This window comes from Pygoscelis adeliae, unplaced genomic scaffold (assembly GCF_000699105.1).
Source record: "Pygoscelis adeliae isolate BGI_AS28 unplaced genomic scaffold, ASM69910v1 Scaffold31, whole genome shotgun sequence".
Taxonomy (NCBI): domain Eukaryota; kingdom Metazoa; phylum Chordata; class Aves; order Sphenisciformes; family Spheniscidae; genus Pygoscelis; species Pygoscelis adeliae.
Genome location: NW_008824233.1, coordinates 643,891 through 658,946, shown reverse-complemented (window position 1 = coordinate 658,946; position 15,056 = coordinate 643,891). Strand labels below are relative to the sequence as shown.

The window sequence follows — 15,056 nt, the reverse complement described above, 5'->3', positions numbered from 1 at the left end:
TGAGAAAACCTCTTTCACTTTAGCTTTCCGGATCCTTTGACTTCCCGCTCCAACAGCTTTATAACTTCCCCGACCACTTCATAAATGCACTGCAATGGTCACATGAACGTCTTGGGAGGGGAATCAGCACCTCTGCATCTCCTCATTCCTATGGCACTTTAGGAAGAGAGAACCAAAAAAGCGGCAAGTCTAACAGAAGTTGGAAGTCCTGCGAAAGATGAATCTAATCGTGAAGCTCCGCAGAAGTTTCAGAACGCTGGTCATTCTCCTGGCAACCTTCTGCCTGGCAAGTATCATCATTTCTGCCTATTACCTCTACACCGGCTACAAGCAGGAAATGGCCCTCGTGGAAAGCACCGGAGAAGCGGAGTGCGAAGGCCTCAAGCTTCTACCGTACAGGTCCGTGGAGCTGAAAACAGCTAAGCCAATTGATCCGTCTAAAACTGATCCCACTGTCCTCCTGTTTGTGGAAAGCCAGTACTCCCAGCTGGGGCAAGACATCATAGCCATCCTCGAGTCCAGCAGATTTCAGTACCACATGGTCATCGCGCCAGCTAAGGGGGATATTCCCCCTCTCACAGACAATGGAAGAGGAAAATACACGATTGTTGTATATGAGAATATTTTAAAGTATGTATCCATGGACTCGTGGAATAGAGAGCTTCTGGAAAAATACTGTGTGGAATACAGTGTTAGCATAATTGGTTTTCATAAAGCCAACGAGAACAGCTCCCCAAGTACAAAACTGAAAGGATTGCCATTACATCTTTACAATAATGTAGCCCTCAAAGACTGTGTGGTAAACCCTCAGTCTCCCCTGCTGCGCATTACCAAAGCACCAAGGGTTGAGAAAGGTCCACTGCCTGGCGAAGACTGGACAGTCTTCCAGTTTAACCATTCCACCTATCAACCTGTGCTTTTAACCGAACTGCAGACCTCCAGACCGCCCCCCACAGCATTGCCAAAGGCTGCTCTGTATGCAACAGTCATCCAAGACTTGGGGCTTCATGACGGGATTCAGAGAGTCCTTTTTGGAAACAACCTGACCTTCTGGTTGCACAAACTGATCTTTATTGATGCCATCTCTTTCCTGTCGGGGAAGAAGCTCACACTGTCCTTGGATAGGTACATTCTGGTTGACATAGATGACATCTTTGTTGGGAAGGAGGGAACGAGGATGAACATCAACGATGTGAAGGTAAGGTGAGAATTGGGGGCTACCATTCCAGATACATGTACGTGCAAATGGGTTTAAAAAGAGACAAAGCTTGAAAAAGCTGGCAAGCTCCATTTCCTAGTAAAGGCTGAAAGTGCGCAAGCGTAGCTAGCAGATAAAGAAACCATAACCTGAGATTACTTTAAAAGTCTGTTTACCCACATACATACAGAGGTGCGTTCATGCATGTGTATATACATTGATACAGAGAGATGGCCTCATACAGTAATGCATATAGTGAATGTACTGGCTGCCTCTTGCTTATATAGGTTCTGCTCAAGGGCTTCACCCAGAGCACCTGGGTAACAAAGGAGGCTTCCTATACCTCACATAACAGAGATCTTTCTTTAAACTAAATAAAAGGATCTCTGTTTCTGGAGCAAGTTTGCTGCTGAGATATCTGAAGTTTTAGATAACAACACATGTTTTACACTGCATTAATTTGTTTTTCCCTATGCACAGACAGACATACACATACATGTGTGTTGCATATATATATAATACCATTTATAGGCATTTTCTGTATTCTTTCTTTCACTATTTCTGAAGAGTAGACAGAACAATAGAAGATGGTTGCCTTTTTAAATCTTACATAACTATCACTATTTTTAAAAAGAACAAAAAAAGCAAAAGCAAAAAAAGCCTGAAAATGTTACAGTCACATTTTGACTTACAAGAATTAACAGGATAATTTTCATTAGCAGACTAGCAGACAAGCATTTAAAGTTATCAGTGACAGGATGGAAGCATAGCCTGCACTTTAGCAAATGACATAACCATCTGCTATGGTGAAAAGCCCACAGACTATCCTTCGGGGGCTCTTTCAAACTTATTTTCATAGTCTGCAGTTTCCAGGGACACCATTAAATTTGTTCAGAGTAATTTTCAAAGATGTGTGCAACTTGGAAAGAATAGACAGAACTCAATTGCATGACAGTTATTTCCTTGCAGTTTTCCACATGTGGGAATCATCATATGCAGAGATTAATTGAAGTTCCTAAGCATGCAACATCACATTCTCAAGCCTTTATTCTAGAGGCTTTTTCCCCTGTAAATACCCCAATGCTTTCATGAGCAATAAGCAAGCCTTTTGTTTTTAAACACAGACTTCTATTTTGTTTCTTAATTCTTATTTCTATTTCTACAACTTCAATGTTCATCTGCCTCCGCATCCAGATCATTAAGAGAAGGATCAAAATACCCAACAAAAGCAGTAGTCTCATATACAATTAAAACAATTTTGCACATCAGAACAGTTTGGGTAATTCTATTAGCCAAACCAGGCATATGAATGCTCATCAGGGCTGATTTCTAGCACCAGGCACTCCAAGCGCCTGGTGTCTTGAGATCTGAGCACCGTGCACAAGCTCAGTGATCAAGTGCTCTCCCTCCGGAAATATATGATAAAATGCTCTGAGGAAGGGCTTGTCTACAAGAGGAAATTAACTGAAAAGGCAATTGTGGAACAAGTTTTTCAGCAATAGCTTTCCGCCTGCACATTTTTGAGAGCGTCTTTTTCTGATGTGGTTGGCTCCACTAAGGAAGTCTATTATTCTACATTGGTTAAAGACCCCCTATTACTATAAGAAGAGTATCCACGCAGAGTCACTTGGAAATTAAAATCGTACTTTTGACTGGAATAATCTCAAGTCACCTCCTTTATCACCCAGTGATCAACATTACTAGGCAAACCTTTCCACCTGTGCTTGGCAGAGCAGCCATGCTTCATTGCTCATTATAGGAGACACGGCAGCAAACTCCAGATCCAGGGGCTTGAGTAGGAGCTGGGTGGCAGAACCGTAGCTGTTAAAAGCATTCAGCATCACTTTTATATGCTGCACACATTTACCTATCTGAAAACCAAGCAGTCCACACTGCTGAATACCTTGAAATAATGTATCTGCTAGGATTCAGAATTTTTTTTTTTTAAAGGAATGTGTGGTGAGCCTTTTTTTTTTTATGGATTATGTTTGAGTCAAGGTATGAAGGGAAGCTTTCATTCTTCCCTCATTTCTCCCATGCTAAATTATCAGCCCACTTCCATTGCAAAGCCACCAGTAGTGCCACTCACAGGATAAATCCCCTCTTCGCCTCAAACAAGAAATCATGCCACAAACACCCACCACGGGGAGAAGTCTTTTGCAGGCACAGGCTCAGAACCAACCTTCCCATCAAGCACTCTTTTGGGGACAATAAATCTCCCTTTTGGACGATGTTCACATGTAAAGCCACTCTGCAACTTCACCATCCATTGATATTCTGCCCTTAACATAGTGGGTTTCATTTCAAATCAGTTACATGGTACAAATTTGTTCCTCAGGGTATTTCACAAATGCTTGCTACACAAATCTGTCCATTCTTATAGACTGGACATTCCCAGAATACATTAACATTCAAAACAGGATGCTTGCTAATGAACATAACACTGAAATCAGAGTGTACTTTGGTTAGTTTACAGTAAAGGATAATTACAGCCAGTTACAGAACAATCTCCCAAGTCACTTGGGGAAAGAGGCAATTAAGAACCAGTGGGCCTGCCTTCACCCCTTAAGGCAGAGCAGCTTCTTTGCTCGAAAGGCAAAATAGCAAAGGGAGACAATATTTAAGAGGCTGGTATTTGAGTGATGTCAAAGTATTGCCGTGCATTTTGAAGCAGCAGCTGTGGCCAGCTGCTCTGAGCATGTTGCGTTTTCACAGCAGGTGAGAGGCTGTTTCTGACACACGGAGGCACCGTGAGATTTAGGGGCAGGTTGTGCTTGTCCTGTAAGGGTATGATAAGGGTGGAAGCATGAATGGCTCTGATAGCTAGAGGGATTAGCACAGGCTCTGTATGTTGTTCAACAAGAACGTGGCAGAATTTGGATCATCTCCTTTCTTTCCTGAACTGCATGTTACAGGTATATTTAGCACCAAAAAAAACCCCAACCCAAGAAAACCGAACAAAAAACCCCCCACAGTCCACATTTATAATATCATGAACCTCAAAACTCATTTCATCCTGTCCCCTGCAATGCAAGTTTAAAACATCAGCATCACCAATATAAAAGAAGATATGTTATTTATACAGTGCTTTCAAAAACAAAACGAGAGAACCATATAAAGCAGTGCTTGTAACGAAACAATTTCTCAACACAGTACAATCCACTGCATTATGCCGCATCACTTCTCCAGTTCCTTCAGTTCTTAGCATTTGTTACTGCAAACAGCGTAGGTTCGCTTTGCAGAGTTATACGGACTCTCTGTTAGGCTCTCCTAAAGTGCCACACACACCGGTGTCCCTTGGGAATGCTTTCACACAAGGCAGATTCCCAGGTGCGTGCAACAAAACGGCAAATGAACGGTTACACACCTCCTAAACTGTATTAAAAATACAACTAAATAACCTCACTCTGCTCAACCTCTTCGGCATTTCCTTCCAGTGACCAAATGTATAATAACTGCCAACGCAAAGGACACATGACTAGAAATGAGTCTTCTGATAACAGTATTTATATGTAACAATAAAGAGACGAGTAACACTGTTCCTGTGTAATTACTTCCTGCAACTTAAATGTTTTTATCCCCTCACAAAGCCATTTCTCAATTAGGTGCTTCAGGGATATATATAGTTTTATAAAGGGTGGCATCGGCTAGAGAAACAGAGATTAGAGAACGGTGTTATTATGGGCTCTGTTTAGCACAAAAGATCTCCTAGTCCCTTGTATTATAGAAGTGCAAGGTCATATCTGGCTAAGTAATTAAACAGTAACTCAGCAGAGCCACGGAAAGCTATTTTCCCAAGCTTTGTGGAGATCTCTCTTGAGCCTAGCGAGCCTCTGCAAGTGAATTTCTCCCTTTCCTTCCCGCCAATATATTATCTCGCTGCTTGATTTTAGAAGGCAGAAGACTCAAGAATTCATCAGTTAATTTGCGGAATTACTGAAGTCGTGTACTTGCAAATTATATTGGTTCCCAGCCACACTACAAGTCCAGGATCACTGGCATCAGTTGTTATGTTGATCAGTTATCAGTTACTAGGAAGGCCTGGTTATGTTGTGTCTGGGACTGCCGTACAGAAAGAATACAAAACATTTACCTTTAAAGTTTCCTTTTAACTGAGCACAAACAAAGCTGCATTACCCAAACAGGTAGTAAGAACTTGCTAAAGTGTTTCTTTTTTTTGTTGCCGTAGTATGAGCTAGTATAATATTTACTCACCCAGGAAGAGCTCAATGCAGCGACCAGGGCTTTTTCAACACCTTTCACAAATACACTTTCTATTGTTAACTCAAAAAACCCTGCAAGATCACAATACAAGCTAAGGCTCTTACTCTTAAATAAATAAATAAAAAAATAAAACAAAACAAAAAGCATTAACCTTTCACTTTCTACCCTCCTCTTAACTCTAGGACTCACGCTGCAGCACAGCTTCCCTTCCATAGTCTTCTTCCAGGTGGAGTCTCTCAGGAGCCACCTGCTTCCCTCTCTTCCCCCACTCTCCCAGCTGGAGCTGATCAGCAAAGAGAAATCGCTAGTCCCAGCACCATCATATCACAAAGCCCCTTTCTCTAAAAGCTACGTTTCCCTTTTCTGTGTTCCCTCTAATTGCTGCTGTAAGGGCAGGAGCATCCTTGTCCTTTCTGAGATGCTATCAAATGATGGAGCAATGCTTGGGAATGTCCTTTGTGTTACTGTTGACTGCAGTCCCTCCTTCTCCTTGCAGCACCAAATAGCCCGCCTGCATTCTCCCCGCTCCTTCCACCCTAAGCTTCAGTCCACTTACTCCAGTGGAAATAAGAATTACATTAGTCTCTGACACCTCCTCACTTCTACAAGTCTGCACATTGCCTTTGACCTTCACCATCATTAAAATGCCTTGAACACTTAAAGGCTGTGATTTCTTGCTCATTTTAGTATTTTGAAGACGAGAATTCATGTTGGAGTTGCATCTTTTCTGATAATTCCAAATTAAAGCGTACTGGCTCAGCAGGAGGCTGAGCTCAATAACTGAATCTCTCCAGCATATGCTTTTTCTGATCTTTCTGCAAGGACAACTGCTTTCAGGTGGAATAATTAGAAATGCCTGGGCCACATCACCAGGCATGGCAGAATGATAGGCAGTACAAAGCTGTGGGTGGGCACAGGGTGGGTAAAGCTCTCCCTGCTGCTGCGTGCAAACCCTCCTCCCTGTCCATGCAAAGTCTAAATGCCCTTTGAAAGAAGGAATTTAGTAAACTGTTGTAGACCAATGCTCGTTCCTACTTCAGTTCTGCTGGGATGCCTTACCTCTCGTGCTGTTTGGAGTTGGTGGTACAGACCCAAGCCAGGCATGTGGATGAGGAAACTCTATTTAACAATGGACAATAACACATTTCTGCATCCCTTCGCAGAATTTGGCATCTAGTGTCATGGAATATGCCCAGCTTTCTGTAGAAATTTGCCAGCAGTGGTCAAGACCAGAATTAAGACTCAGGGAGGATTATAACGGATACCTGGATTTCCAAGTCGGGTTTCTGAAGAGTTTTTCTGGATACTCTACTCTCTTGTACCCTTCCTGTACTCACACACAACTGTAGGGAAGATTATGATGGCAGTTACAGCAGCCCAATACCTCAATTTGCATCCAGTTAGTTCCACATGTACTCAATACCAATCCCCAAAATCCCCAGTGCTTGAGCAAAATTTGAAACTCCTAATGCTACGAATAAGAACTAGAAAAAAATCTTTTTTTATTGTTCATTCATCTGCTGCTTTTTCCTTCAGCAGAAGCTGCAAACAGCAGTTGCTTCCTTGCTGATAATGTGAGATACAATAGTCATCCCTATAGCTTTTTTATAATAGTAAACTCCTGCCAGTAAAGTAACCACACCGATGGACAATACAAGGAGAAACTAAAAACAGAAGATGTATGAGCATAGGAAGCTAGAGGAGACAGCCAAGCATTAGTCATTATAGGCTATGTTGCCCTTACGTCACCTTTTAAAGCACGTGAGAGTGGCAATGAAGAACACAATGACGCAAAATTCCGGAGTTCCCACTTTTGGGTGGTCTTAAAGACTTTAAAAATGAATTTAAAAAGCAGCTGAGAAGGCATTGTAAGACAAATTTAATAATCAGACAATCACTTTAAAAATGGGAGTGTCTACTCCATTCTGCTTCAGCAGAGATGACAGTTCATTCAATATTTCTCTTGTTCAGGTCTCTTGAATCACCCAACTCTTTCTGCAATAATTTGAGTGTTGAATACTGCTCAAGTGCCTTGTCAAGATACATCACACAAAATGTTTCATACTTATTTGGTTCAGTAAGGCCTGTTCTTTCATTCAGAATTTCAATGCTGATGTAGTTAAAAAAGACAATTCCTTTGCCATCAGCAAAACATTTATTTTTCTCCTTGGCCGCCTGGCGGATTGACTGTCTACCCGAGTACCCGGCCTGAATTATAATAGATTTGGGGTTCTCTCGTCGGCCACGTTTCCCACTGAAGATATGGTAGGTCTTGACAGTGTTTTATACAGTCTTGCCAGAAAAAAAAAAAAATTCTGGTGGCTCTAATTTTCTAGCTCTCTCATTTTGTTAGTTTAGACAATTATGTTCCTTCCATGTGTCCCACACATTAAAAGGGTACCTCTATCACATGGTCCAAGCAAGATTTTCCTGAATGCTTGAAAACTCACTCGGTGTTCTCCTGTCCCAGAGGGCACACTGGTTTTGTCTGCAGGGTTACAAGACTCCAAGCAGTGCACTTTGATATTGTTCGTACAAGCACCACAGAATTATGGCAAATCTGAATGGTTTTTTTCCCAAGAAAAACAGTTTAATCTTTCACAACGCAACCAAATGAAGTAAAAAACCAGAGAAAAATCATCCTTCATTATTCCAGCTTTTTAAATAGCTGTAAGAACTTGATAGAGCTTAATTTTGAAAAAGGTAAACAATTCTGAAATTTTAAAAAATAGCACAATACCTTTTAAAGTATAGAAGGGCAGGGGTTTTTAGTTATTGGTCTAATTCAGAAATATCTGTGCTCGCAGCCTGTGCTCAGCATCAGTCTTGTGACATATTCCTTTGTCTACACTTCTGCTGATTTCCTGGATTTGTACTGATTTCTCGAATCCCTTCTCCAAAATAATTCTGAAGTCATAGGTATGTCAGTCATACATCTATATATGTAGTCGTACATACCGGAGTAGCTTTCCAGGATGTATGTGGTACTCTATTTAATTTACCTTCGTTTAATTTAATTTAAATCATTTTCATAACATGGGAATGATTCCTAGGGAATCCGTAGGAGCCTAAAACCATGGCTACTTTATATCAACCTCTCAAGAGGCCTACATTAACCTGAGTTTTAAACCAATGCATACTAGTTACAAAGGAGCAATAACAATTGCTTCCTGTATAGCAGAATAACACTCTGTGAAATGATCAAATACCTTTTTAGAAAGGCTAGCCAATGCAGACGTAAAGAGCAGTCATAATTATTGCCTTAAAAGCACGTGATGCAGCAATAAACACATTACCATGAATGCCATATATAATGCAGTTACTTTAGCAGCAGTGTCACTTAAGTAACTTTAAATATGCCTTTGTCATCCAAATGTGAGCAGAAGAAACAACACTTAGAGCAAAAGCTCAATTTAGTATCATTAGCATTATTCAAATGATTTGAAAATGACAATGCTCAGAAAAAGGGTGGATAGATGGAAGGATGGACAAACAGATGAGAGAACACAGAAAGTCTCAAAGAGAAAAGGAGGACTTTGAAACTTAAAATATTTAGCAATAATTAACTAGGCATTTTCTGCCCACCTCTGTATCATAATGTAGTATGAAAACAAATCTTCATCTATGCCTGGTTTCAAATTCTTAGACAGATCTATCTATCTATCTATCTATCTATCTATATACTTATACCTATATACATATACACTCTCACAAATTAAACCTTATGATCTTCTTTGTCTCTTCTATGAATATGGTCATAGACCCCTTCAATTAATACTTTTACTTCTAATGTTATACATCTCCACCTGTCTTCTTTCCATACAGGCAGAATAACGTAAGGGCTTTTAGGTAAAAGTTACCAAATTCCAGCTTACGCAGAGGGCAGAATAAGAGTCTAGTAAGAGCTGCACCTCAAACGCTGGGCTTGGTGTCCCTCTAAAGCGCAAAATTACTTTCTAGTAGATGGGCACTGTCTATTAATTTTCATTCCTGAAGGTAAACATTACATGCCAGCATGTGGAACTTCAGAACTGGTAAATCGTAAGCAGATTACGATACCAGATAATAGGATAACCTTCAAGCTAAACCTCCTGCTTCATTTCAGAAATAAATGCCTTTGGTGAAAATCTAGGACGTGACCATTGCTTCTAGTGAGCTGTGCCTTCATCTACAGGAAGATTTAGGCTTTCCCCAAAGGGCTGGACAATTTTCATAAGGTTTCCTTTTCCTCTGGACGTATAGAGAGTCCAAACACTTTTACAGAGACATAAGAACAAATGACCTTCTGACTCCATCATTCAACATGAGTCATGCATAGCTTGGAATAGTTAGAATGAGTCATGTATTGCTTTCAGCAGAGTTTGTCGGAGAATATTGCTTTGCATACAAACACATTGATTCATCTGGAGAAATTCACTTCACAGGAAACTATTTTATTTAGGAAATTTCATATGGTCTATGTGTAGCTACTTTAATAAATAAACAAAAAAATGAAAGATTGCATTGAATGTTTGAAATTGTGACAGTTTGATATAGTTATTTCACCGCTGATGGGGATGTCTGTGCATCAGAGAGTTTCTTGTGGTTTTTTTTCCAATGATCATAAGCACACACACAAAGAATCAAATTTGATGAGAGAATCATCCTGCCTTTTATGTTTATGTCGCCAGATAATATTCTGGTGACTGGCCAAGCAAAAGAAGATAAAATCGTGCAAAGCATTCAGGGTTTGCTGTGAAAGCACAAGCTGTAATAAAACACTATATGATGCATTGTGGTTTTCCATCAGATGCTGACTCGTTAGACCTGATGGTCAGTTTTTGACCGATGACCATTGGCATGGCAACTCTCCAACCCTTTGTGGAGACTCAAATCAAGGCTTTCCAGCTTAAAACCAAGAGGACCAATGGCAGGTGATGGGTAAACCCTTCATTATTTGCTAGTGTTTAATGGATCTCTCGGGACGGTCTGATAGGTACACCTGCCATAGCCATAATGCCAGCTCCTGTGAACAGGTACGCAGTTGGGAGTCCTGGGCACCAAACGTTGTCTATCAGTCTCTCGCTTTATACCAGACCCTGTGGCAATGCAGTATCGCTAGGGCTTTCAGAGGATGGTGGTAAGAAACTGCAAATGGTTGACTCTCCAGATGCCAATCTCCTGAATAAGGCTAACATCTGTGCACACCAGGTTAGCACTGCACCAGCAGTACTGAATGCTGATCCCTCCGTCTGTATCGTCAGGTTCCAGTACAGGTTATAGTTTTGGCTGATTCTAGCGGGGTTTTTTTGTCGTTGCCAAGATATATAGCAGGCTGAACCAGAAATACATGGGAGATCACCTTGTTCTCCATTACCATGGCCCATGCTACAGGTGCATGCCACTGCCAGCATCCCAGGAGGGAGAGGCAGCCTGTTCTCTGTGCTCAGAGAGCAGGGCGGTGCTCACAGCCATAACTATAAAGCTCTTTTTCAATTGCCTCAGTTGTTTCCATAGTAGGGTTGATTGGGAATGTTTGTACCAAGACACGCTACGGTGCTGGCGTTATTTGGGGCTAGAAGTTTGCAGCACCCATGAAACTTCACCCATGCTCACGTGAACTTACAAAACGGTGAAAATGTGGACACCATAGTGCTGGGAAGTTCCTGAAAAATCTTCCCCTCCAGACTCGCGGAGCCCCTTGCTTAGGAATTTTATGAGATCACTTTATTTTTTTGCTGCGTGCTGCGTGCATGCCCGGAAGCACCTGCTGGGGGTTAGACGTTAACACGTCTCAAATGCAACCCCCCAGTTTGCTATACAGGACACCCCAACTCCATTTGCAAAGATCACTGTTTGCTGCCCCGCTCCTTTCAACGCCCTCACAGAAAGACTCACTTCTTTCATGCATTTTTGCTGCCAGTACAGATTACTCATTCGCCAGGTTGGGAGAGCGCCCGTTTATTTACTGCCGCACACATGCTAGTAGCAACAAGGTTCTCCAGTAAATCCCCCTGCTTCTTCATTGCCAGCCTATTCTCAGTTCGGTAGCGGGATGCCAACATCAGCTTTAGCTTACCCGTCATTTTCATTTCGTGGCCTTTAATGTCTTATCCGTATATTTATTAGCACCGCTATCTGCACATCCCTTTTATGGCGCCCGTTCTGAATGCACAGTGGTACCTTTTCCAAGTGATGTACATGGATGCAGCCTAGCTTTGTATCCAACTGCAATCTTTTTCTGCAGGCAGCAAACGCAATTACTACATAAATACAGGAAGTGAGAGGAATAAACCTTTGTTCCTTATGGGCCAAATGCACAAGGCAATGTTTCTACGAGATTTTCTTAGAGATAAGAAGCAAAAGTAATTTGAAGACTACTGCCCACAGAGCATCATCACCCACAGAGAGGAAGCCACACATTACATTTTTATTTTGATGGCAACCTTTTATTCTGGAAACATTGTCCTAATAAAGTAATATTTCTCCTTACGATTAGTCTTCTATCTGTGCCAGAATATGCAGTGGTCCTAAAATCAAGGTTTCTAACTGTTTATGAGATTCATCTGCATAGGATCTTACAGCATAAGTGTCTTTTCATTTATTAAAATCGTATTTCTTTCACATTCTTGTTTTTATTATTGAATATGACGTCGTAAAAAAACCTCGCTAGTTCTACAATACTTACATAAAAATGATTTTTGATTGCTATTAATTCATTTCTCCAAAATAGTACAAAATAATTTTTTGGTCTCATGGGCAATTATAATATTATAATATAAGACTATTTAGTGATTTAAACATGTCATTTCACGTGGACAAAATTTCTATATTTGTAATGGAAATATTAAATATGACCAATTATAATTTCAATAGTTACAATATTTTATACAGAATATTTTATAAAAGAATTTCTCAAGAAATGCCAGGATGAAAACAAAACAAAACTTTTTTTTTTTTTTTAACCTTAATAGAATTTCATTTTCAAAATTAACAAGAAAATGAAAGGATAAGTTATTCATGATTTCCTGCAAAGCAGCGTATTAGTAAAAACACTCTGGAGCTTTCTGAACAGTGTTTTTGTTCATTAGGATTTGATTTATTGCAACACATTGCATGTATTAAAGTTTTGTGATTTAAAACTCCAGCATGTATCATTGATTAGTATAGCATATGATAAAAAGCTCTTGTATTTCCAGTTAAGGTTGGCACAGAAAGACTGCTAGGGCAACGTGGTGTCCTTCAAATCTGAGAGTTTCTTTAAAAGCGACTTTGCCTGTTTAGAGTCCAGAGTTTGTGTTACCCAGGTCTGTCGCCCAAGTCCATAGAGCTCACAAGCGTTGTTCTGTGGATAGGTTAAAGTATACGTGGATACAGGTTGGGAAGAAAAGTCGTTTCAGCAAGTTGAAATCCTTGAAGTTGAGTGAAACTCTTTATTTTTTTCTTAATTTGGTTTTTGTGAGACAGGGTCTCCTAAATCCTGGATTCCTTTAAAAAGAAAGAAAAAAAAATCTCCTTTTTTATTTAACTAGCAGTAAGATATACCACAAGCTAGTGAAGGTTAGAATAGCCTGTTCCTTTCTGAGGCCATTAAATTTGAGCGGTAAAGGCATTATCCCACCTCTGGCTCATTTTAGAAAAGCAGAACCAGTGACCGGCTGTCTTAACCTTCACCTGAAAGAAACTAAGGCCTCCCCATCCCCAAACATACTCTATTAGCAAAACATCACCTCAGTGTTAATCTCTGATAAGATGTTTTCTTGAGGAAATAAAGCCACAGATTATTTTTTTTCCCCCTTCACGAGCGCAGATTATAAATACCGTTTACCAAGCCATGACAGTTTCTCTAAATATCTGTAAACCTTAGTCTTTTCTACATTTTTGTTCTTTCTTCATATTACCAGCACTCTCTTAATCTGCTGTTCACGTTTTCATCCAGACAGCACCCAAACAAAAGTGGAACCTATGGTGTGATATACACTCAACTCCTCTAGCACATGACATCCGCGCTATTTTTAACACTTCTGATTGGAGAAGGCTGAATTAGTTATCTGAGAGAGTTTAATTTTTTTAATTGATTTAGTAATTTAATTGGCATTTTTGCATTTATTTTTTTAAAAAATCACAAATTAAATATATTAAAACTAGTGCCTACTTCCCAATACTTTCTGACCAAGGTATGGTGAAATTCAAAGAATTAGAGCTTAAACTTTTAGTTTTCCTTCCTTCCTACTTGTTTAGCCATTTATCCTTGGACTAAATGGGTGAAAAATCCTTCCAAAATGGCAAAGTGGCAAGACAGGGGAAAATGGAGTTTATATTCTTGTTACTCAATCAACTTGGACTGCTCCAGTGAAACAGTTTCCCATGGCAAAATGTTGATTTATTAAATGCAGAATGTTCCACTGGAATGTGATTTAAACAAAATTATATTCTGCCAGCTCGCCTGCTCTGGCAGGCTGAAGGAAAAGTGGGCAGTTTGAAGAATATTAAAAAAATTTCCAAAAGATCGTAATTAAATGTAGCTTTGGAATTGCTGATCTTCCAGAAATTAAAAAATGCAAATAATTCACACTCTGCTCAGAGACTTTTTTAATATGAGAATATCCCAGGAAATGGATATTTCAGATTTTTACTGCCTCTTCATTTTATGTAAAAGCCAGAATTATTAATGTAACTTTTACGTTACATATTAAATCCAAAATATCACCATTTAAGCAATTTCTAAAAGTTGTCTCAATATTATACTTGAACTGCCTCGATTGAATCAGACTGAATCAAAGTCATGGCCTTCAAGGACATATGTTTTTCACCCCAAAACATCAGACCTTCTAGTAAAGACTGCATAAAGACTGTTTGAATTCACATTTTTGACAGCATACCGTATTTGCTTGCCTTCCCCAAAACTCATGAAATACTGGCTCTTAAAACAGTCAGCGATTCTTGAAAGCACAAGTGCTTTTTTGGTTGAGGTCCAATTGTTTCAACGGGGTAAAGCTCAGTATAATTTTCCATTCCCTGGGTTTTTAAACTCCTCAGAAGTCTGTAGGTCTGTACATTAGCCTGCGCATTAATAGTGTAGGTACAAAGCCAAGGTCAGGATCGTTTTAGTTAATAGACGTTTTGATATTGATTTCGATATCGAGGGGGTTTGGCCTCAAAACTATTCTCTGCAAGAGCAGCTCCGACCGTGATCTCAGGGCTTTGGAGAGGGGGGAGGCGACAGCTGGCCATCTCTGGGGTGCCTGGGTGCTCCCCCCACCCTCTCTCCTGTAGCCATAGGCACAGATAAAATAGCTATAAGCAAAGACGACAGGCCAGACCCGCTACCTCTGCCTGGTTTGTTGCTGTGAATGTGCGAGGAGAAAAGAAAGGCAGGAATCCTAGATGGGAAAGGGGCTGTAAGATGCCACGGGCAGCAGGTTGTACCAGGGGAGAAGCAGCGTGGTGAAGAGCAAACGAACATGGGAGAGGACTCAAGGGATGAGGATCGAAGCGGACCCTGGATCAGGGCTATCTTCTCTCCATTCTCCAGTAATATTTAATCCCTAAGGGCTATAAGGACTGAAGACCTCCTTTGTAATAATATTTACTGTAGGGTTTTCAACAAATTAGCACAAATGTTTGGAAATCAATTGAATATACATGGATAAAT

The 15,056-nt window shown here is 40.3% G+C and overlaps 1 protein-coding gene across 1 annotated transcript in view; it reads left to right on the top strand.

Annotated features, from left to right (window-relative positions):
* Positions 1 to 217: 217 nt before the first annotated feature.
* Positions 218 to 15,056, top strand: part of NDST4 (N-deacetylase/N-sulfotransferase (heparan glucosaminyl) 4) — an 86,241-nt gene continuing 71,402 nt past the window's right edge. The window contains exon 1 of the mRNA XM_009334908.1: positions 218 to 1,198. Within this exon, the coding sequence (XP_009333183.1) occupies positions 218 to 1,198 (981 nt within the window). The remainder of the gene's footprint in view (positions 1,199 to 15,056) is intronic.